The 23,591-nt window shown below is 49.5% G+C and overlaps 1 protein-coding gene across 1 annotated transcript; it reads right to left on the bottom strand.

The window, feature by feature from the left end:
- Positions 1-1,008: 1,008 nt before the first annotated feature.
- Positions 1,009-23,555, bottom strand: CPD (carboxypeptidase D). The gene is made up of 20 exons (XM_031059783.1): positions 23,411-23,555; positions 21,134-21,381; positions 14,428-14,570; positions 13,531-13,700; positions 12,607-12,974; positions 12,049-12,240; positions 11,033-11,200; positions 9,933-10,042; positions 9,389-9,491; positions 8,805-8,947; positions 8,107-8,276; positions 7,219-7,530; positions 5,862-6,057; positions 5,495-5,630; positions 4,640-4,789; positions 4,140-4,235; positions 3,983-4,047; positions 3,693-3,824; positions 3,228-3,364; positions 1,009-1,707 (listed from the first exon to the last, which is right to left on the bottom strand). Exons 1-20 carry the CDS (start codon positions 23,422-23,424, stop codon positions 1,620-1,622), a joined length of 3,141 nt encoding a protein of 1,046 aa, XP_030915643.1. The 5' UTR covers positions 23,425-23,555; the 3' UTR covers positions 1,009-1,619.
- Positions 23,556-23,591: the final 36 nt, after the last annotated feature.

The following is a 23,591-nucleotide window of genomic DNA, read 5'->3' on the forward strand; positions in this document are numbered from 1 at the left end:
GGGCAAACTCGAGGCCTAAGGCTCCTGCACCCCAGAAATCAGGTCAGTTGGGCAAGAATTAAAAAAGAAAATGAGCAAGAAAATAAGTGCCTATTCTAACCCCAGCCTTCTGCTTCTGCAGAAAGCACAGGAACATCAGAGATACATAAAGGCTTTGGAAATCAAACATTTCAACCATTCTTTCCTTCTGGACACCCCTTCTATTCCCCACAAACCCCATGTGTGTTGGGGATGTGGGCTGCAGCTCCTCTTTCCAACCTCCTGCCAAGTGCTACACAACAGAATTTGGCTACTTTTCCCTTCTCCCTCAGCACAGTTCAGCCCTTCCTCACTCACACCACAGCTGCAGCCACACACACAGGTGGAGCTCCTGCTCCACACTCCAGGAGCAGGACAGAGCCAAGCCAGCAGAAAATTTGCTGCCTGTCATCACCAGAGCTCGGTGATTAAATGGTATTAGGTGGACAGTGGCAAATGGTGCAGGTTTTCTTCAGAATTTAGCACCAAAGTTGGGCCATGGATACTCCTATGACCTCTCCCTGCTGCTACAGTAATCCTCAAATACAAAGCAGTGGTCAGATTTCACTATTTCCTCCTGAACAGTGGTGGATTTGAGCAAAATTGATCAGGTTTTCTACAGATCAGTGAATCAATTTGCTTAGAACAACCTTCCAGCTGCTCTTTCAGGCACTGAGCTATAGGAACATGAACATGAGACCCCAAAGCCAAGCCTATGACACAAACAAAACACAACCAGGGTGATGGGGATAAAGTTTCTTTGCTCCCCAGAAGTGAGGAACAGCAGCATGGCAGAGCTGGCAGGCAGTGGAGCTCTGTCAGGGCTCACTGGAGCTCTGACTCTCTCCAGCTCACATCAAGAGCAATGTCATCTCCCCCAGCCTTCAGGAGAGGGAAAGTAGTGACACATTAGAAGTGCTCCACAACCACTGCAGGTCACAGCAACCCACGCTGGGAAAAGCTCCAAGGGAACAGCTGAGAATCAAAGGGTTTTTTTTCTTTTTTGGGTTTTTTTCTGAGGGCTGCTCTGCAGAATGTGGAGTCACATGAAGGACCTGGCTTCCCCCAAGCATGTAGTGGAAAATATGAAATCAAAACAGGTAAGAGACCTTTTTTGGAGTGTTATGACCACGACCCTGTGCAGGTCTTGGGGCACTTCCCCACCATCTGCTCCCTGTGCTGAGATGCTGGGGAAATGCTAAGAGCTCTGCTGGCCACCCTATTAAAGCTGCCTTTCAAACCACATCATACAAACCTCCAGATCTTGACCCAAAAATGTAACAAACCATGTCCCTACCTCAGAATCAGCCTCCAACACTCACTGAGTGCCTGTACACAGAACAGAGCAAACAGAGGGAAGCTGGGAGCTGCCACCCACCCCTCTGGAGGACACATCCTGAAGCTAACATTTCAAAACTGAACCACAGGGATCGCCCCCCACCACTGGGTCTGGTCCATGGGAACCTCCTCTCCTGCCCTGGAGGTGTCAGTGTTTGCTGGAGTACAGTGTTTCTTCCTCAGTGTCTGTTTCATCCTGGAACTCGTGGCTCAGGAGGGATTTCTTGGAGCCAGTGGACATCATGCGGATTTCGTCCTCGTAGTCATCGTGGTGCTGCCGGAGGCGGTGGAAGCCATCCTTGTGCCTGTTGGACTTGATGGAGCACACACACCAGATGATACAGGCAGTGAGCACCAGGGCAGACATGCTGGCACCTGCCAGAGAGAGGACACCAAAGTCAATGCCACGTTACCCCTTCCTGTGGCATTCACATTCTCTGAAAAATTCCTTTGCCCAGGGTTTTTCTCCCAAAAAGCTGAAAGGTGGCGAGAGAGGCCTCAGAGAAAAGGAAAACAATTCTTCTCTCATTTGTTTCTCTGGTGTTGTGCTCATGTAAAATGTGTTTAGAAATTGTTTACCCAAAGGTGATTGCCTGATTAGATTCTCATGTGACTTGTTTTGACTCATTGGCCAATTACAGCCAAGCTGTGCTGGGACTCTGGAAAGAGTCATGAGTTTCATTATTATCTTTTTAGCATTCAGTAAGTATCTTTTCTGTATTCTTTAGTATAGTATAGTATTCTTTAATATAATATAGTATAATAAAGTAATAAATTAGCCTTCTGAGAACATGGAGTCAGATGCATCATTCCTGCCTTTGTTGGGGCTCATTCATTACAAGACCATGCCAGAGGCTCCCAGGCTTGCCAGCATCTCTCCTCCCCCTCCTGCAGTCACAACCACTTTCTTCACTTCATTGTGACCCTGCTCCTCCCTCCTAGGCCATGGAGGACAGGAGAGCAGCTCCCAGAACAGGACACACTTCATTTTCTGTGTTTGGCATCTAGGAGATTATCACCAAACTCCACTACAGACCACTGGGTCTAAACTCCCACACACCCCTCCCCAGCACCTGCCACCTTGAGAAAATAAAATAATCTCTTTATGCTTACCTGATGTCACCTAAAAAAGCCTTGAAGAAACAAGATCTCCTATGCACACAAGCTTTCCCTATTCCAGATATCTCAAAGTACATTTTGGACCCTCCAAATCCCTACAAAACACTTTATTTCCTCCCTCCCTCCTGCCAAGCAGAACCAAGGGCTGTTGGGTGAGTTTGCAAGGACAAGAGTGTGTTCAGAAGGGAAAGCAGGAGGTGGCTTAAGCCTGCAGGCTGCTTTCCCAGTTCAGGAGAGTCTCTGTCAGCATGAACTGGTACAGAAAGCAAAGCTCAAAGCTTTGATAAAAAAATATCACTGTACCTGCAACAGTTATAACCAGCTCTCTTGGCAGTCCAAAAATCCTGTTTTCTGTGTCAAATACAATGAACACAGAGCTGGGTGCATCATCACGCACAAAGACCTGCAGAAAGACACGAGAGGTTAGATCATCTCAGAGCTTGGGGATCCAGACAAGAGAGACATTTGTCATCTGCCTGGTCCTGCCCTGATCAAAGAAAAGTGCCATGCAAAGAAAAGGTACTCCCAAAACCACCCTGCTGTGCTGGAAAGTTGTTCTCCATCCATTCTGTCAAGGCAGAAAACAGCTCCTGATGGCACCTAATCAGCAGCTAAACACAGGCACAGCCAGGCAGAGCCCAAACAGGGAAGATTTTATGTGACAGGGAATGGGGGAACATCTCCAATATGGACATTCACATACCTTGACATGTTTCTGCTGGTACCCACTGGCTGTTGCATCAATGCTGTGAAACCCTGGAGCCAGGAGCACGTGGAAATAGCCACCTTCTTTAGTGTACACCCTCAGGCCTTCATTCAGAACAATGGCAGCTTTAGAAATTGCCCTGCCACTCTTGTCTTGGACAATGCCATGCACTCCCTTGTGGACCTAAAACAAAGCATTTCAAACACTTCACTTTCAGATCCCAGCTTACAGTGCTTTTGTAAATAAAATGAGACCTCTAAAATACAGCCCACTCACCATCCCTGACCCTCACAATAAGTAACAGTGCAAGGCAACACAGCACAGATGTTTAATTCTTGTGTCAACACATGCCCTGGTCACTTGCTGCCTTCCTCATCCAGCCTAAGTCATGAACATCTGTAATTACACAGCACCAACCAAACCACAAAGACTCTCCATGCTGTTCTCTTCCTTTCCCCTTCCCCACCACTTCAATCCCTGCCAGAATTTCCTCCCACAGACTGCAGCTCACCTCCACAAGCATGCTAAGGAGAGATTTCCTGTGGTCTGCCCACAGGCTAGGAAGCTGTCCAGCACTGGGGAAGTAGCAGCAGCCTGTATAAACAGTGATCTCAGGACACTGACCAAATGTCATGCTGAAATCCTGCAAAAAACAAAACCACAGTTACAAGAAAAGAGGTAACAAAAAAAGCTTTGCAAAGTGCAGCTGGAGGTGGAGAAGCTTTGCCCAGACATCAGGACAAACATGCTTTTTATTGGTGGTTTAGCAGAGATGAGAATCCCTGTGCCATGCAGCAGTACCTTCATACTTCCCAGGTGACTGTGCCACTCCGAGCCTCGGATCACTCCACCAGGAATATTCTCATCTGTGAGAGCAAAAACACAACTGTCAGCCAGAGCCTGCCCAGCAGAGTCTGCCACAAGCTGACAGGGGGTTAAAGGGTTCAGCCAAACATACCTGACTTATTTGGACAGCCCGGCTGGCCCAAATGCATCACTGGGTGGTTGTTTGCATACACAGATGCCAAATGCTTTAGTGTTTCTTTGTTCTCCACTGCAACAGGAAAAGTGAGACTTTGAGCATGCAACTCTCGTTCCCTGCATGGGGAATATTCCCATTTTAACCCCATGGTCCTGTACTAAACAGAGACACATATTGTTTCAGGAGCATTGCTATTCCCTCTAACAATAAGGGGCAGTATCAAAGGCAGACTTTATACTGGTTCTGGCAAAGGAAAGGTTGAAATACTGCTGCAGGCATAGAAATTGTAAATGTTCTGATCCCTAGCTGAATCCTGTGAGGTTTTATAGATTTACTTACAGACTGTCAACTCCACACACAAAGGGCTGAACACAAAGGAGGCTACAGAACATCACGAACACAAAAAGCCCTTAGAGCATGTGGTCACATGAACCTCTGCAGAGACAGCCTGAGGGGAACCAGGCAGTTGGTCACACCTGACTGTGTTGGCTTGTCATAGGGGTAAGTGACAAGCAGAGATCCTCCATCCAGAGCAACAGAGAGGCTGAAATCATGCTTCAGGATCAAGTTCTCCACGATGGCTTTGGTCTCAGGCTCTCGTGCTGCTGAGTACCGGGTGTAATTGCCTATAAATCAGAACAACAAATAGAAAAAGGAACTAAGAACAGTTTCCTCTGCTGTTTGAGAGGCCAGAAGTACATCCTTTATGTCTGAAATTATGTCTGCTGCAGGTATGAAAAGGCCTCTGTTAGACCTCAGCAGATGCAGCTGACCAATCAAGTAAAGCACCCAGCCCACACTATGCATGGGGGGGATTCATCTGCAAAGCTAAACAAATGTGCAGCAACACAAATTCCCCAAACTATTTCCTTTTGTGTTGCAGAAAGTATTTAATGTGTGTTTTCTCACAACAATGTCACAGAATTGACATTTTCTCAAGGAAGGAGTTAGGATGATCCCATCCAAACTTGGGCAGAGAACATTTCCTCCTCAGGAAGGGTGGGCTGATACAGTGCTATGGATACAGTTACATGGAAACCAGAAAAACATGGAAAAAGGAGACTCTTTCTGGGCAGCATGAACAGAGGGCATTTTTTCAGAGATGAAAGAAATCCATTAAGAGTAAGAATACATCAGGTATTATCTGACCTCTCCTATTCGTACATAACTCTGCTTTGTCTCTTGCACATAAGAGACTGCAAATTGCTGTCTGTAAAGAAGATCCAAGCTCTGGAAGCTTCCCAGCAGCTGTGCTGCCTGGAGCACTGCCTTCTTTACAGGCAGACCCTGTAACCCAGTGACTCCAGCCAACCATGGGGCAGTTGTTTTACTTGTGAAATCTGTGTCCAGATCTCTGCCATGAGCATTGGTCTGGCCGATCTTCGAGGTGCAGCCTCTCTCCTGCGCGATCTCGCGCCCGTCTGGGTTCAGGGAAGGCACAATCACAATCCGGGTCCGGTCAATCAGCTGAGCAAAAGGAGAAACAGCACAAACTGCAATTAGTAGGGTTCATTTCCCTGGACCTTAAGCTAGGAGCTGTAGTTTGAGGTTCTCATCCTGTGGATCACACACCTCCGTGTTACACTCGGAACCACCGTAAGCCCCACACTAGTTTTGGCAGGAGTCTCCCCCAGTAAGCATTATCATTTCAGCCTACAGCTGGAAGGCTCCAAGGAGGTCTTTGGATTGGCCTCTCACCTTTGTGATAGCATCATTCTTCTTGTAGTTCATGCAAAGAAATTCTGCCAGTGTCAGGAGCAGCTCTGTCCCAACGGGAGCGTTTCCGTGAATCCCAGCAACAAAGCGGATTTTGGGCTCCTCAGGCTCGGACTCGTTGGGCTTGTTGGAGATTTCAAGGGACCAGATCTGGCGGAACTCTACGCTCTGACCCAAACTGCCAAGAGATGGGAAATGGGAGTGTCAGCTCAGCAAGAGAGCTGCAATTCCAGCCTGATCCCATGGAGAAATCCCAGTGTGGAAAGGAAGTACTGCCTTAGCCTCCAGCGGGAGGCTGCAAAGGCAAGAGAAACACAACCTGATCAGGGGGGCAGATTTGCAGCAGCACTGAACAGAATTCACCCTGAACATCAGTTTGAACACCAGCATCTGGGTAAGGGTGTATCCAGGTCCAGATGCACAGAATATCCAATGCTCTATACATCTCCATACAGCCTATGAGATCATGATAAATGTGGAACTGCTGGATCCTCTGTGCTGCCAGTGGTGGTTTTTGTTTTGTTTTTTTTTTCCCTTCAGAGCAGGATACATTTGGACATCAAACTAATTTCCAAAGCAGGACAAAAGAGGCCTGTTCCCAGTAATGCAGGAGCTATTGCTACAGCCATGCCGCTAAGCTGGCAAACTGAGTGCAGGGAAAGCAGGGAACAGGCTCAGGGCTGATGCAACTGCAGGGACAATAGAGGCTACAGATCAGCAAAGCAGCCTTGGCACCAGCAGGGACAGCACATGAGCACATTGTGCCTGGTTACAACAAGCAAATGAGGCCCTGGGACAAAGGGATTTGTGCTTTCTAAAGCTGACAGAGGGTAAGCGTTACAGGTCACAAAGGAAAGCAGAGGATGGCAGCAGCTGGTCTTCTGCAGGAGGGCAGAGACTTGGCCCAGGGCAAGCTCACACAAAAGTGTCTTGCACTACTGAAATAAAATCTGGAGGCAGACAATGAAAAAAAGGCCATCTGAGATTCAAAAGTCAAAGCTGGTCATTTTTGCTGGGGACTCTTCAGCAGGGTGGATGTCAGAAAGGATTTAAAGAACAGACAAAATAGTAAGGAACAGAGATATTTGCAGAAGTCTGGGATATCAGTGCTGGGAATATCACCAGTCCCAAGCATCCCTGGGGAACCAAGTCAGGGAAAAGCACATGGATGCACCTACGAGGCCCTGCAGCCATTGCTCTGCTACCATGTCCTTATACATGGGGCTCCCTCCATCTCAGAGAGCACAGGGAAGGGAGGGGTGAGCTCCCCATCTCTACACTGTGTTCGTGACTTACAAATTCCCAACATCCCTAGGCCAGGTTGCTGCTCTGTTTTCACCTGGTGAGGTTTGTGATGTGGGGGTAGTTGAGGTAGAGGCCTCGGAGGAACTCGGAGAGATCCTTGTAGGGCCGGTATCTGTAGGGAGTCACATCCCTGGAGGAGGTGAGCAGGAGCCGCTCCAGACCATTCTCAGCAGAGAGATCCTTGATCAGGGTCTCAAACTCCTTCTCGTTGGGGTTGCTGGTGTCTGGGGTGTTCAGGACCAGCACTTTCCCCTCTTCCACTTTGCTGTCTGTCCGTGAAAGAGTGAAGTTGACCTGCACCCCACCTTTGCTGTCAACTTCCACCACCTTGCTGAGTGGATCATACCTGCCCAGGGAAGAGAAGGCACAAGAAAACATCAGGCAATGGAAACCTTGGACAACAAGCCAGCCCTGTTCCTGACTACACACCCACATGGGACTGCTACTGCTCCCCTGCCCACAGTGGGAGACACAGAAATGAGGAGCAAGAACAGCTCAAAGGGATGTGGGAATGGCAGGAGGACAGAGAATAACTCAGGCCCCAACATGGCATTAAGCTGCTTTTGGCTCAGGTGTTCAGGCTTACATGGCAGACTGGAAAGACAATGAGTCAGGCTGCTTTAACACAGAATTTTGGCAGCACAGAAGCAATCAAGTCACTTCTGTGCGCAGCTGCCTGGAAAAGAATTTCCCCTAAAGACAACAAGTTATCCACTCCAAACTAGGGAAGATTGGGATTGTACCCCAGTGCCAGGTGAGCAGTCTGACACCATGGCAGCCTCACACTGCTATCTCTGCACAGGTCAGAGGGCAGGAGAAACACCCACGCCTACGTGTGCTGTGGGCAGGCAAAGGTGCTAGAATACTCCTGAGTGGGAAGTCAGTCATGCAGCAGTTTGCTCCTCATGTGGGGCTTGCTCACCCTCGGGCAGATGCTGTGATTTTGTACGTCCCTGGGACCAGCAGGCGCCAGAAGTCTCCATCCTTGTACGTGGTCACTGGGTGGTTGATGTCAGCCACACTGATGGTGGCATTGAGGATGCCCCTCTTGTCCACAGCATCCAGCACAAAGCCCCAGACACCCTGGTGAACCTGCACAAAGGAGCTCTGCTGAGTGCCAGCCCCCTCTCTGCCTCCCACCCCTCACACTTTCACCATTCCCAGAGGAGCAAGATGTTCCAAAAGGGTTCAGGTTGGACTGGCCAGCAGCTGGCGTGGACAAAGATCACCTGATGAGTACAATGAGCAATTGTTTGGCTCAGGGTGTCAGCACGGCACTCTCTGCTCCACACCTTTGTTTGCACACCCCAGGTGTGCAGCACCAGCCCCACTTAGATAGGAAGAGAATATGAGGGACACTCCAGCCTCAGGAAACCCAAGGTAGTGGTACATAAAAAACCCATACCTGCATCCTCTGGATGCTATTTCCATACAGATTTTTGGTATGTTGAGAGGAGAGAGTAGTTGAGGTAGGTTCTGATGGGGGTGATTTCTGTAGAGCAGGTAGCCAGGCTGGTCAGGAAGCAGCCAGGAAAGCTGGCCAGATCACCCTGTTCATTCTGACTTGTTTAAAGCAAACCCCAGAGGGAGCTGGCCTGGCCTGAGGTCAAGGCACCTCACCTGTTTCATGAACTGCAGCAGTGAGCGCCGGTTCTGTGCCCAGTACTTTGGCAGCTCCTCAGCCCTGGGGTATTTCACACAGCCCAGCTCAATGGTCACTTCAAAGCAGTTTGTATGTAAGTAATTCCAGTCTTGCATCCCACCTACAACAAGAATGTAAAAGAAGCTTTGACTTCTGAAGTACCACAGCTCAAAGAAAAAAAAATAAAAGTCAGATACCAGAGAAAGATGAAGCACAGACTTGAAGGGAAAAGGCTTTTACACAGGGCAGGATTCAAGCTTCAAAGGGATGCCAAAAGAGCAGACAAATAACCTTCCTTCTTGTAAATACCTTTCATGCTAATAAAGTGCTGTAAAATTTTATGAAGCCATTTTGCTAATAGTCAGAGAAACTACACTATAAATTCCTTCCCCTGGGAATAACTTTATTAGGGTACATTATTTAAGAGGTTATAAAAGAAACCTGAGTCCCATTAATCTGAGCTGACCAGTGCAGAGTTCCTGACTGAGCAGACTAAATTATTTAAGCTGTACATGCATTAGGGTGAAGACAAACAGTGCAGGAGATTTCAGGTGTGCTTTACCTGGAACGTTGTACCACTGAGCCCCGTTAGTGATGCCATGTGGGAAGTATTCAGTGGGGTACATATCCTTACAAGGGCTTCCTTGGTACATCTTTGCATTTTCCTATAAAACAAGATGCAACATTTGAAGGTGAGCCTGCACTCCACAGCCACAGGCACTTTTGTTCTACCCTTAGTCACACGTTCAGGGTTACCAAACACAGATGTGTGTCTATCACTGCAGCACTGGCTGCACCCACACCCAATCCCAGCCCAGATATCCTTGCTCTCTCCTCCCAGCCCATGAGCAGCATTTTCCACCACGCTTCAAAGCGCCTGCCCAGAGCTCTCCTCCCTCAGCGCCTGCAGACAGAGCATGCTGGGCATCACTCATGGAATGGGAGCCTCCTGTAGGATCTTCCTGCTGTGCCTGCAACACCAGGGGCTCACCCACAGTGCCTGCACCCACCTCTACCAGCTGCTCAGGAGGCTCCCTGGAAGCTGAAAAGGAGTTTCCCAGAAGTTAACCTAGCAGGATGTGCCCATTTTCCTGTTAGAGCTTTACCTTGGAGTAGGCAAGTGCCAGCTTCTGGAACACAGCATCATCTGGGGATTTACTGTATATGGCTATTCCTTGCTCATCGTCATCGAAGGGGTAATTAACCACCAGGGAACCTGCAGGCAAAGCAAGCTTTGGCTCATACTTGGGTGCTTGCCCAGTGATCCCTCAGCATAACAGTGGAAATTTTTCTCCAGCAAGTGCCAAGCCTTCTGTTTCTCAAGACTTGGCATTAAACAAAGCATTAAGCCCAATGGATAGAAGAGACAGAAGCACAGGAAGAGATAACACCACACCTAGTCAGGAAGGAGAACCAAAGCCACAACAACATCAAAGCTTTGGCTCTTACATGAAGGAGGGCTGAACACAACCACATAATAATTGCTTTCACAGAAAAGTGGAAGCAAGGGGAAGAATTTCCCAGAACATGCATGGTGCTTTTGACCCAAATGAAGCAGTTTTTCAGCTTTCTGGAGTTCATTGCTGAAGGTTTCCCCAAGGAAGCTGTACTAATAGCACCACAAAACCCCAGACACCACTGCAGCTGGAGATCTGCCAGCCCCCTCACACCCACACCTGACACTTCTGCACTACAACCCAAACACAATGGCAACAAAGCATCCACCTGCAAGTTACCACAGCTACAAGCCAGCAGACAAACTCTCTAGGGAGTAAGCTATAATACACAGAGATTTAATTTAGAACAGTCCAAAAGGATAATTAAATTACTGCAAATTTCATAGTTCCGCCATGCGATTCAAGGCAGGGAACCCTCAGGACTGCATTCACTCCATAAATGCTGCAAACCCCTTAACAGCCACAGCTCTATATCCCATTCCCAGACCATCTGCTGAGCAATTGTTGACAAGAGAGTCCATCTCCATCTCCCAGATGCTCCCTTCAGAGAAGTGGTTGGGATCTTCCCAGCAGCTGCCTCAACTCCCCACAAACATGTCTGGGGACACAATTTTCACCCTCTGTTTCCAGTTTCTGCTCCATCTTGCAGCACGAGAGCTCCCCAGTGCACACCTAGAACACCCTGGAGACCTCCCTGCAACTCCCACAAAGCCCAGCACAGAGGAAGGAGCTTGGTTTCGATGTGGTACCTCCGTGCAGGTTTGCTGAGAGCACAAAGGGGTAAGACTGGAGCCAGGCCATGACAGCACGAGTTTCTGGCTGGGGAGGGTCTGTCACGTGGACAAACTGATCTGGAAAGTTCCTGTTCAGGTCATAGTTGTTGCTGTTGTTTCTGCCAATGGTACCTCCTTTGTCTCCTGAAAATGAAACACAAGTTCAAGCCCTGTGAAGAGGCTTCAACCACTTGTTACAGAGCTTAGAAGTAGGAGCTGGTGAAGAGAGCAGAGAGCACAGCAGTGCTGGCCCCCTGCACCCAGACAGGGGCACCCAGGCCCTCCCCAGCAAGTGACCTGCTCTGTACAGCAGTGCCTGGGGGTCCTTCCAGTGGGTGTTTGCTCAGGCTCTCAGGGCAGTCAGACCAGCAGAAAGGCACTGAATCATGAACAATCTCTGCAGCCGGATGTCACGACTACAGAAACCTCAGAGCTCACCTTCTCAAACCAGCCAGACAAGTTCTTTGTTAAACCCAAGCAGAGCTCTGCTTCCAGAAAGTGATTCTGGACAGGCTCTGTTCTGCCAATCTGCAAGAGCCACGTGGTTCTAAGACTTCCCTGAAGGATGTTTTTGCCAGTTTCAACCTCATGGTGAAAGTCTGTGTTATCCTTGGACAAGTGCTCTGCAGACAGCCTGGCTCCCACACTGCATTTACTAAGAGAATGGACCAAAGCACAGCAAGCAAGAGCTGTGTCAAAGAAATGTCTTTTTTCAAAAAAAGCCCTGGATTAGCCACAAACCATCAGGGAACCCAAACAGGGGCAGCTCACAGCACTGCTGAAGTATAACAGCTCTCCCCAGCAGCTTCCAGCATCCATCAATCAGGGTCGACCCACTCATCCCACAGCACACACCAAGTCCCTTCCCAGCCTCCCTGTGTGGAGAGCACTCCTGCTCCAGCAAGGCTTCCAGATTTCCCAGGGATTCCATGAACCCAAATGCTTGTTCTGAGAGCTAGGAACCCCACAGATTTTGGCACAGACAGCAATACCTTCCTGGGACTTCTCATAGCCATCAGGGTTCATGGATGGCATGATGTGGATCCGTGTGCTCTGGACCAAGTCAGTCACTTCAGGATCTGTGCCAAAGTTCTTGCAGAGGTACTCGATGAGGTTCAGGAGAAGCTCTCGCCCCACAACTTCATTCCCATGCATGTTACCGATGTACTTGAACTCTGGCTCACCTGCAGACACATGGTTACACCACAGAAACAATTATAGCCACTATGTTACAGCTTGGAGCCGCTTCGCCACCCTGAGCATTGCTCTTGCAAACTTTGCTGGAGGGCATTAACCTAAAACTCACATTTCTGCTCCCACAACTCCAAAAAGAACAATGTCTCACGGAAATCTCTTTGTCCTTCTTCCCTAGAGCTCCATGACCAGCACAGATGCCCCCAGCAAGGCTCTAACACCCACTGCACTCACACTTTTTGTAAAGGATACCACAAGGAGCAGCTCAGTCTGTCAGGAGAGTCGCCAGCTCTGCCTCTCCCTGTGTAAAGGGTCACTTGCATTTGTGCCTTGCTAAAGAGGATTTCCCACATCACCTGCTTCGTGGACACCAGGGTTGTCAGAGATCTCCATGACGTAGAGCTCCCTGAGCTCCACGGACTTGCCCACGGAGTAGAGGCGGGTGATGCCGGGGTACTCGTTGGCGTAGCGCCGCAGGAAGATCTCCATGTCCGAGAAGTGGTGGTGCCTGAAGTCCACGGGCTGGATGGGCTCATGGGCAGGGGTTGGGTTTGGGGCCTCAGCCTGCACAGGGGTGGGGGTGATGGCAGTGACAGGGGCAGGAGCTGCTGTGAGCTGGGTGACATTAGGAGCTGGTGGCATCACAGTCGGCTGCAAGGAGAAGTTCACTTCTGTTGCATCTCCCTCCTTCACCTCGATGTTCTCTTTGGTCACTGGTGTGTAGCTGTGGAATAAACAACTGGCTTCAGGAAGGAGGCTCTGCACAGCAGAGGCCAAAACTCCCTGCAGTCCCTTCATCACTCCAGCCTGCTCCCCCCACCAGCCCAAACGCACTGGGGTGTTAATGACTGAGAGATTCACAAGGACCAAGATGATGGGACTCACCCCTCTGCCACCAAACCCAGCTCCACTGCTGTCCTTGCAAGAGTCCACAGGCTCAGCAGGGAAGAAGCCCCAGGTGTATCACAGAAGGCAAGTTACACATCCACACCCAGGCTTGGGACAACACAAACTCCTGTTGGGGTAACCCTACTCCACTTCCCTTTGCGCAGAAGTTGCAATTTGATACAAGCAGTCAAACAGAAGTTGACAGAAATTCTGTGCACTCAACAGCACCCTGCTGCAGGAGCAAACACAGCTGCAGCTCTGAGCTGGAACCATTTACTGCTGCAGCTTCCAGCCAAGCCCCTTAAATACATAAGGTGTTCTGGGGGGGGGAAATCAAGAGAAGGAACAGGAGCAGTTGGCAGTGGGGGCACAGGCTGCCACAGAGACATTACCCCATCACAAAAGCAGTCACGTTGTAGGTCCCAGGCACCAGCAGCCGGTGGTAATCACCAAACCTCCCTGCTGTGATGTTGTGAGCAATACCAGCAACAGCAATGGTTGCATTTTCCAGGCCAGCTCCTGTGACTGCATCCCTCACAAAGCCCTTCACACCAATGTGCACCTGAGGAAAACAATGACAGGGCCTGGCTGAAGACAGGCAACATCAAGGGAACCTGAAAGAGAATGTCCTAAGGCAGCAATACCCCCCACCCTTCCCCAAATGCAGCAGAGCAGGGCAGCTGCCAGGTAAAGGCATCCAAGGGCTCAGGACTCAGTGTTCAACCAGACAGCAAGGACAGGAATCCCAGCATGGACTGGGAAGGCAGCAGGATCTCAGAATTTACCCTCCCTAACAAACTCTAATTCATCAACATGGGCAAACTGCAATAAGAACATAGCAGCGTTACAGGCCAAATTCAGCTGCCTCTGATCCCAGCCTAAACTGCCACCTACTCAACTCACACACAGCATCTGGAGACAGCCTGGCAGAGGGCTCTGCAAGCCAGGCTCTCAGCAGTGTGGATACTTGTGAATATCACTGGAGATTCATGGCACTGAGACCAGCCAGTACTTTGCATGACTTAGGGAGACCTGCACCAATCAGTCCCTCTAACACTGCACCCCACAAGAGCAAAGCTCTGTCATTGTGGGGCACACGGGAGCTGTGGCAGAACCACAGAGAAACACAGCAGCTTTGTAGCCACTGACCTCCAAACAAAGCTGCAGCACCTGCATTACCTCACACAGCAAACAAAGCCCTGAGGGCACCTGAGCATGGTGCTCCCAGCCCAGGATGGGCAGCACAGGTTTCACAGCTGCCACTCCACACCCAGCCCAGCCCTCACTACCTTCTCAATGAAAGCCAGGAGAGACTCCCGGTTGTTCTCCCACTCCTTTGGAAGCTCAGAAGTCGGTGGGTATTTGCAGCAGGACAGCTCCAAAGTGATCTCAAAGCAGTTGGCCCACACGTAGTTGTAATCCTGCATCCCACCTGAGGAAAGGAGGCAGAGATGTCCCAAGAGCAATGCACACACATCCCACCACAGGATGCTCTTTCTCCTGTCCTTCAGCCCCACGCAGCATCTCCCCAGGATGCTGCCCCAGCTCCAGAGGGAGCAGGCTAAGGAGAAAAGTCAGGTCACATTATGATGGCACCCTGTGCTGTAACTGGAACACTGGGCCATTCAAATCAGCCACAGCAAGCTCAAAGTGACAGTCCTTTTGTCTCACTGCTCCACCAGCTGAACTCATCAGCACAGCTCTTGAGAATTCACACAGGTTCATTTTACATTTCCAGACATGACAAACCCAGTGTGCCAGGACAGGCACACCAGATTCTGAGCATTCCAGCTGCCAAGTCCTTCCCTGAGCATTCTAAGCTACCTCAAGATTTGTGAGGTCTGCCTCACTCACTCAAAATGAGTTTGAGGCCTTTGATAGAAAAGCATACCAAACTATCAACTTGGGAGCTGGCAGCTCAAATCTGCACACTGGAATCAGTTTCAAGGACAACTGTTCTCCCAAAAGCCTCTTAGCAAAACCACAAGTCTGTGAAACAGGTGTCAGAATCACCCTGCTAAACCCCACCACATGACAGCAGCCAGATGACCACATGAAAGGATTGCTCCCACCACCCAACCAGGCAGTTGTGTCAGTAAGGAAAGACACATCACACCATGTTTCTTGCATGCTGACAAAGTCTTCTGGCTTACACAAACTTCTTTGGTTATAACACAGACAGACTGGTGGGTCACAGCCTTGGCCACCACTTCCTAGACAGCTCCAACCCGACCTGTTCAGCAGCACCTGCAACCTCCACACCAAGAGAGTGACTCCTGCAAGGGACACCTGGACACAGGGGCCCACAGGCTCTTCTGCATGAGTTGAGGGAGTTGAACTGACCCTCAGAAGTCCCACTCTCAGAGAACAGCAATGCATTTTCTGCACAGGAGGCAGATGTCAAGTCCAGGAGAAGGAAAGCAGAGAGCTGTGGCAGATTTGCAGAGCCCCAGCAGGAAGGTCTGTTAGAAATGCAGATTTTGTGCACCCATCCTTTGCTTGGCCCACTGAAGCACTGCATCAATGCTCTGCCAATAGACCTCATTTCCTTTGAGCAGTTTCCTAATCATTCACAAGCCCCTTGAAGCGAGGGACCCTCTGTGGCACTGGCCAATTAACCAGCCAGAATGGATCAATATCCTGATGCAAATGCACTGCCTGGCACTGGCAGGAGCTGTGTTAATTCCTGGGCAGGAACAGCTGAAAACCAGCAGCACTTGACCAAGCAGAGGAGGCTTCTACCAGAGGTGGTGGCCCAGAAGGTCACAGTCCACTGCTCTGAATTCAACAGCCCCAATGCAGCTGGGTAAAGCAGGACTAACAGCATAAAGTAGGATTTAGAACAGGCCCCTGGGAAGATGTGTGGGATGGGACCACAAAGATGTCCCAGTTCCTCTCAGTTCTCCTGGGAGTGTACTGCTAAGGGAACATGGAGCTTTTATTGTAACAAATCAAACGTCCCTTGCAGCCAGGAGAGCACTGCAGCTTGTGCACAGGCTGACATCAAAACAGGAAAGACACTTTCCTGTCCAGCTCAGGGGGTCACAACATGCTGGAGGACTTTCTAACTCTCAAACTCAGTTCAAGGGGTTAGAAAAACAAGAGCTGTGGGTCTGATCCACCCTCAGCTTCATTCAGCTCCTGTAACCAGGCTCAGAATAGGCAGGCACAGCAGGCTGCTCTCTCACCAGTAAACACCACACCGAGCCAAACCATTTGCCAGCCCATAACCATCTGCTCCTAGCAGGACGTTAATGCACTTGAAAACACCCAAAAACGTAAACCAGAGCCATTATGAAACATATTTAGTGCTTCATCTGCCATTCAAGCAAATTTAGGACAGATGCTCACCCATAATAGAGCAGCAACGGACTAAATTAGAGCTTGCTACATCAATTCTGGTAAAACTGTCTCCTGGAGAAAGTAGTACACTGCATTCTTGAAAATTTGGATTGTATCCACTGCACATATTTGGCCTTCACACAGCTCTGTTGCAGAGCAGGACAGTTATTTTTACAGCATGTGGAATTACGTATTTTCCCACATACCATCTGCACAGCCTCCCCTGACTATGCAGAGACCCAGAGGGGTAAAGAGAGATCTGTACTCAGCCTGCCATGAGCAGGGCACTGCATTCATGGAGCAGAGCAGAAAATACACACCTGAGGGAGAAAACTGCCAGGCTACAGTGCTTCTACTCTGTTTGGGTAATGTCTGGGATAACCCCTTGGATTTACTTCAGCATTTGAACCACGGGGTGTCTTTTAGCCCACACTGTGAAAAGTTTCAGCCTCCCCATGAAGCACCATTCCCCTTTTTATCAGCGAGCAGCTTAGTGGCACAGCAAGTCAGCCCCTGGCTGGCAGCACGTCACAGAAATGCTCAGAACAAACCTCTCTCCTGCTCTGACCCACTCCCTGAGCATCAGGACTGCACTTCAGGCAGGGATCCCAGGCTCCAGCAGCACAAACACTGCAGAGCTCACGCTGACAGGGGGGCCTCTGCTCCCTGCCAAGCTCAAACCAGGAGAATGCAGCTCTCCAGAGTCAAGCCTGAGGATCCAGATACCATAAATACTCCACGTGCCAGGAGAAGCCTGCCAGACCAGCCAAGAAGGACTCTATTTTCAAACTGCACTATGCAGAAAACTAATTCCAGCTCTCACTGGAACAGACACCAGCAGATCAGGAACCTGAAGCTAAGTTAAAGCAGAGAAACAATCATGTCTGCTCTGCAGAGAGAGCAGATGGCACCAAGCAAGCTGGAGACATGATTCACTATGTGGCACAAGTTGCTGGCTCTGCTCAGAATTGATTTTCTCATAGCATGGGACTGAGTGAGCACCAGCACCAAGCAGGCAGAAGAAAGTTCTGGTCCATTAGTCTGCAATCATTAAAACTCAGAGGAGGTGAGGTTTGGGCCTCCAACTGCAGCAGCTGCATGACCCAGAGCAGCCCAGCCCAGCAGCCTTTTCTCAAAGACAAGGGCAGAGTCTGGCCAGGAGCTGCACCAGCACAGCACTGCCCAGCAGCTCATGCTAGATGTGAAAAGAGGCCTTAAGACATTCAAAGCATCAAGCCAATACTTCTCTCAAGAAGAAAAAGAACTGCAGCAAGACTTTCATGAAAATACAACCACAAATACAAGCTTCTGCAAGAGCTCACTCTGTGCAAACACAAATACAGCAAATTGTGCAGAAAGACATGGCTGAGAGCTTCTGCAAGAGCTCACTCTGTGCAAGTGCCCTCTGCCATGCCCAGGAAACAGGCCACCACAGTAATGCCACACTGTTCTCAGCACTTGTTTTAACTGCACTGAGCTGGATGCCCCTAAAAGCTGCTTGGAAGCTTAGTGTGGCTGGTAACCACAACCAAAACAACCCAGTAAGCACACAGGTAACCAAAATCCACTTTCAACCTGAGAAGTGCCTCCCAGTAAACACCAGAAACATCTCAAACACCTGGACATCAGAGAGACAAACTAGCAAGAAAATATATTTTAGGAAGGGACTGCATGTAAAGACAAACCTTCCAAGGCTGCCCACAAAATATGCTCAGGCTGAATTTAGTTTCTGATCTGGATCTCTGAACAACACAAAGGCAAAGCACATCCTGCCCACAGCTGAGAGTGGTTTCTCAACTGCTCTTCATACCCCAGCCCAACTCTGCGTGTATTCCCTTGACCTGAACCAGCCACTTGGTAGTTAAAACCCTCAGAGGTTAAAAAGGAAGAGAAAGAGCATGCACACCAGAGATAGTCTCCAAAAGCATCCCAGTCACCAATGTGCTTATCTACAGCAGCTGGAATGCAGGAGCCAAATTCAGCTGTCTGGCAGAGATCCATCTTCCTCTGTGCACACTTGACCTCAGCAATTACTCCCATGGTTTGTACTTGCCACCTCGATCTGACACATGTAAGAGGCTGTTTGCAAACTCAAATGGAAGTTAATGGACCCTGGCAGCAGCATAAAACTGAACTGGTAACTGTGGGACAATGTATCCCGTGGCAGTTTGCTCTCCAGCATGTTTGATTTCACATGATACAATGTGGCAGGAAAATCTCCACCTGTTGAAACACTGTGTTCCCATTTCTTTGTTTTTCCTGGCTTTAGTTCACTTGGAGCTTGCAGGAATCTCTCCTGGCACAACCTGATCCGGAGGCCTCGAGCACGTGCCCTGCACAGCTCACAGAACCAGGAGCTCTGGTTATCCACCTCTAGAGCTCAGCTCAGGGACTGGGATTTCCCCAGCCTCACTTCACCACACATTTCAACTCTGCAATCCCTGGGAAAGGCCTCCTGATCCAAGCACGAGCCTCTGCAGTCCTTGGCACAGAGCTGAGCAACTCAGATGACTCAAAACAGCCTCTGATGGTTTTGCTGCTTCTGTCACAGCACTTACAACTGACTCCCCTCTGCCTGCTCTTCGTCCACTACTAAAAATAAACATTAAAACCTACAGCCCCAAAGGGGTGAACTGACACAACATCAAATTACATGCATGGTATTGGTCAGTTCACCCATGCTCTCCCTAGGTTACATGTTACATGAATTCCTTGGCTCTGGGGGAACTCTGCTGTCACCCTGAGCAGTGTTCCACTCTCAGAGTGCAGTCAGTGCATCCTCCCTGCAATCTCTGCCCCTGAGTGCCCTACAGACATCAGCGCTGAGCCCCAGCCTGTGGTTTGTCACAGAGACAGGGTTTATTTCTGCAGAGACTGGGTGCTGGAGGTTATTGGATAGATATAAACCACAGTGACAGCAGCACAGAGCAATCTGGTCTGCAGTTCACACCTTATACTTCCTGTGAAAAGAAAATGATGCCATTTCTTTGTACTGATGGCAAAGCAGACAGCCTGCAAGGTTCACACACAGTGCCACAGCCACCAACCAGCCTCACAGCCAAGCAGGAGGATGAAAAACTCATCCCTGCAGCGGAAAATGCAGCTCTTTGGGGTCAGGAGAACACAGACCCAAAGCTCTGGAAAAGCCTTCCTTTCAGAGCACACCCACCCCACTTCATTACAAGGACAGAGCTGCAGTAAAGAAACTTCCCATCTGAGGTGTTTGCCCAGAACAGCCACCACAACAAGGCAGCACAGATCATCCAGGATATCCTGTTCCCTCACAAGCCAAGTCACCAGATTACACAAACTTTCCTCCTGCTGGACTTCTCACAGCAGCAGAATGAACCTTGAGCCTGCAAACAGCAGGGTAGAGGGAAGGAGACAGCTGGTAGAGAAAGAGATCAAACCACATCTTATTTGAACACAACATCTTAGATGACCAGTAAAACCCTGGGGGATGATTCAACCACTGCTAAAATTCAAGCCTTCCTCTTCCAGCTCAGAGATGATGTGTTCAGGCCCTATAATGGATCCCTCTCCAGCCTTCTCAAGCAAGCTGGATGCAGAATTAACACAGGACTCTGCTGCAAAGCCCATGTTCCAGAAAGACACTGTCTTACCAGAAATCATTAAGCTGCAAGCTCTGAAGGATAAACAGCATTGCCCGTCACTGCCTGCTCAGCACTTCTGCCATCACCCCTCAGCCACAGCAGAAGGGAAAAAAAAAGCAGAGCAGCATAGCAACACAACTTCTTGAGATCATTTCTGCAACTTTTTTGCTGTGTTCTCACCACAGAAGTTCCTGCCCTGCCTGCACAACATCCACCAAGGAGCCACAGCAATGGGGTAACCTGGGAGCTCTCTCTCCCATGAGAGCTCCTCCTCACATGAATTATTATTTAAATTTTCAACCAAACCAACACACACACAGCAACCCACTATGTGGCTGAGCCAGGCCTGTAACCTCCACCTGCACAGGCAGAGTGGTGGCACCAGGAGGTCATTTGCTCCTGTTCAGCTCACTTCCATGTGCAGCTGCATCATGGAGGGATCAGGAGCTCTCTGAGAGGCCCCTGCAGGGCAAATCTCAGATCCCTTCCAGATCTCCCACACTGGTAGATAAGAACAGGCCATGCAGGCTGTCACCTCCCACATAGGTCTATGAGTAGAGCAGTCCATGGAAAAGCTGCCAAGAGCTCCTTGGTTAGCTCAGAACACGTACCTAAATTTCACACAGTTTTACAGCAGGTTATTCTATAATCACAAAATTACAAGCTCAGAGGTTAAAAGAGCTCACAACATTGGTATTGGTTTAATACCATTAAGAATAATTTCCTCTTTCCTGTATCAAAATTTAGCAACTGTCAAGAGACCTACAAGAATTCATTTGGCAAATGAAGCCTCCCACGTGCAGGACAACTCTCCACTACATAAGAGGGTCAGAAAGAACCCTTCAGTTTGCTGTGATCTCTTCCCTACAAACACCTCCCAAGCTGTTACTCATCAGCTGGTGTTCCCACAATGCCACCTCTCTCCATTTCAAGCTGCTAGAACACATTCAAAGCTAAAAATGTCACTTAACCCCCAGAGCTTTCCTCTGTGATAATCACCACTGGTCTGGATGGGAGTTCTGAGGTGAGCACAGCTTACCTTCCACGTCATACCACTGGGCACCATTTGTGATGCCATCTGGGAAGGTCTCTGCCTCCTCTCCAGGGCAGTTGGGTTTGCCAGTTCTCATGATGGGGTGATGTGAAGCATAAGCTTTTGCCAAATATTTGAAGACTTCATCATCAGCTGATTTACTGTAAACTCCTGTGAGCCTGTGCGTGGGCGAGTCATCATAGGGGTAGCTTGCCACCACAGAGCCACCGTGGAGATTGCCAGAGAGCAGAAACCTGGGGTTGGGGAGGAAAGGGACAAAAAGTCAGACTGGAAATATTGCAACAGGAAGTTGGCTACAGCCACCCAACCAATTATTCTGCTGCTTCCCCACCCAAATCATGCTCTCTGGAGCTCCCAAAGTCTGTTTTGGATTAATGAGGCAAAAGGCACACACTGGAAGTGGAATCAGTTCTGAACAGGTTTTTTTCTGCAGCCTAAGACCAAGCCCCCACATTTGGTGACAGACACAGCAATGTACTCTTGTCAAGCTCTGAGGACACCTGGTATGTGCAACGGAATTAACTCACAAATAAAATCTGGATGTGAAACAGAGTTATTAAAATCTCAAGTCAGAAAATACAGCAGGGCATGCCCCACATCCCCCTTCAGTCTGATCACAGGCTGCACAAGCATTTCAATGAATCCCAAAGGTAATTTTCTCTGTTCTTCTCTTCCCATCAAACACAGCACTGAGGGGAAAAAGAACTCTCCTGTGCATTTGCTTAAATGGAATTTGGTTTCCAAGCAGAGGTAATGTGACCAATACCTCTACCTTGCTTAAAATAGTGCACACAAATTGCATTACACCCACTATCTCCCTTTTTAATCAAACAGTTCTGTTTACCCATTCATTTTTCTATCAGCAGTTATGTTAGTCTAACAATTACACCAGTATTAGCTGGTGCTGCCAGGCAGAGGGACACACAAAGCACCACGTTCTTCCTGTTTCACCCTGGCTGAGGGGGATAGCAAATATAGGTGGGATAGCAAATCCCACCTCACACACTAAGAGAAAAAAAAAATAAAAAGCTCAAGGAGTTTTCAAAATTATATAAAGAATGCACATGAGTTTCCCCAGTAAGTAATTTTGAGCTGAACCAACTCTGGAGGGATTTCAGTGCAAAGTGCTGCACCAGATCTATCCTAAAGGATTCTCAGGACAAGAAGTTACTTCTGAAGTTTCTGCAATATCTCTGCAGCACCATCCCCATGGGCACTGCCATCCACCAAGTGTTAATGAAGATCATTTGTTCACACAAATTTTGTTTCCTAAACATGAGCAAACACTATAGGATGCTGAATGTTTTGTGTGCTGGTTGGAGTCAACCAACAGCCCTAGAGTGCACTGTCACCCCCCTCTTCATCTCTTTCTATCCCTGCTTTGGGAAGAGGGCCACAGTTGGCTGCAGTGCATTGTGCTTTCTCTGCACAATTTCCCACAGTTGGCTGCATTGACCTTTGTAATCTGGACCTTACACAGCTCTCTGAAGAACACATGGCAAATGAAGAATCAGTGCCCAGGTTGGCCACTGCACTCTCTGAGGCTGCCCCAGACCCCACACCAGAGCTGGGCTTTAAAGGCACCATCTCCCCTCCTGGGCTGCTGCACTCCAGGCACAGCAGCTTCCCCCTGGGCTACCCATTAGGATGGAGAGAGACAGATCAGCAGGGATGCTCGAGGCTCAGCCCCACGTGCTTCAACTGAACTCATGGGGAAGGCAGCTATAGAAACAGGGCCTATCTTTGGAAATGCTGCTGCACAGAGCATTATTGCTAAATCCAGGGAATTTCCCATGCAACACAAAGATGAGGGGAAGAAGCCCTGTCCAACACAACTTTGCCAACATGGTCACACACAGACGCTTAACCCCAAATATTTCCAGCATCCCACAGCTTGTGGAATAAGCATAACTGGCCCTAAGAGCAAGACCCACTGACAAGCTCACAGCGAAGCAGGTAAGAAGTTTCCAGCCACAAACTCGGCGAGATGGGAGACCTGCAGATGGCCATTGAGGCCGGAACACCTGGGTGTGTGCAGGGCACACGGGCTGTGCCCCGCGGGGCTGCACAAAACCTGGGGCCACCAAATGCTCTCCCCAGCGCAGGATGGTCCCGGCTGCAGGCGGGCAGGCTGGGGATAAACAGGTGGGGAAATTACAGGCCTTGCTGGGAAGCACTGGGAATGGCTGGAAGCTGGATGACACCCTCGGGGAGTGAATTCGAGGGGGAGCCGGGGCAGAAGGGGGAGCGGGCAGCACTCACCTGTTCCGGCGCATCCAGTCGATGAGCGCCTTCACCTCGGGCACGGGCTCCAGGTTGGGCTCGGCGTCCCCGAACTGGTCGGGGAAGCTGCGGTTGAGGTCGCGGCCGCGGCTGTTCTCCCGCCCGCCCTCGGCGCCGCCGCCGCAATCGCCTTCCCGGGCGCGCTCGAAGCCGTCGGGGT

Source organism: Geospiza fortis, unplaced genomic scaffold, assembly GCF_000277835.1.
Source record: "Geospiza fortis unplaced genomic scaffold, GeoFor_1.0 scaffold538, whole genome shotgun sequence".
In the NCBI taxonomy this organism is placed as follows: domain Eukaryota; kingdom Metazoa; phylum Chordata; class Aves; order Passeriformes; family Thraupidae; genus Geospiza; species Geospiza fortis.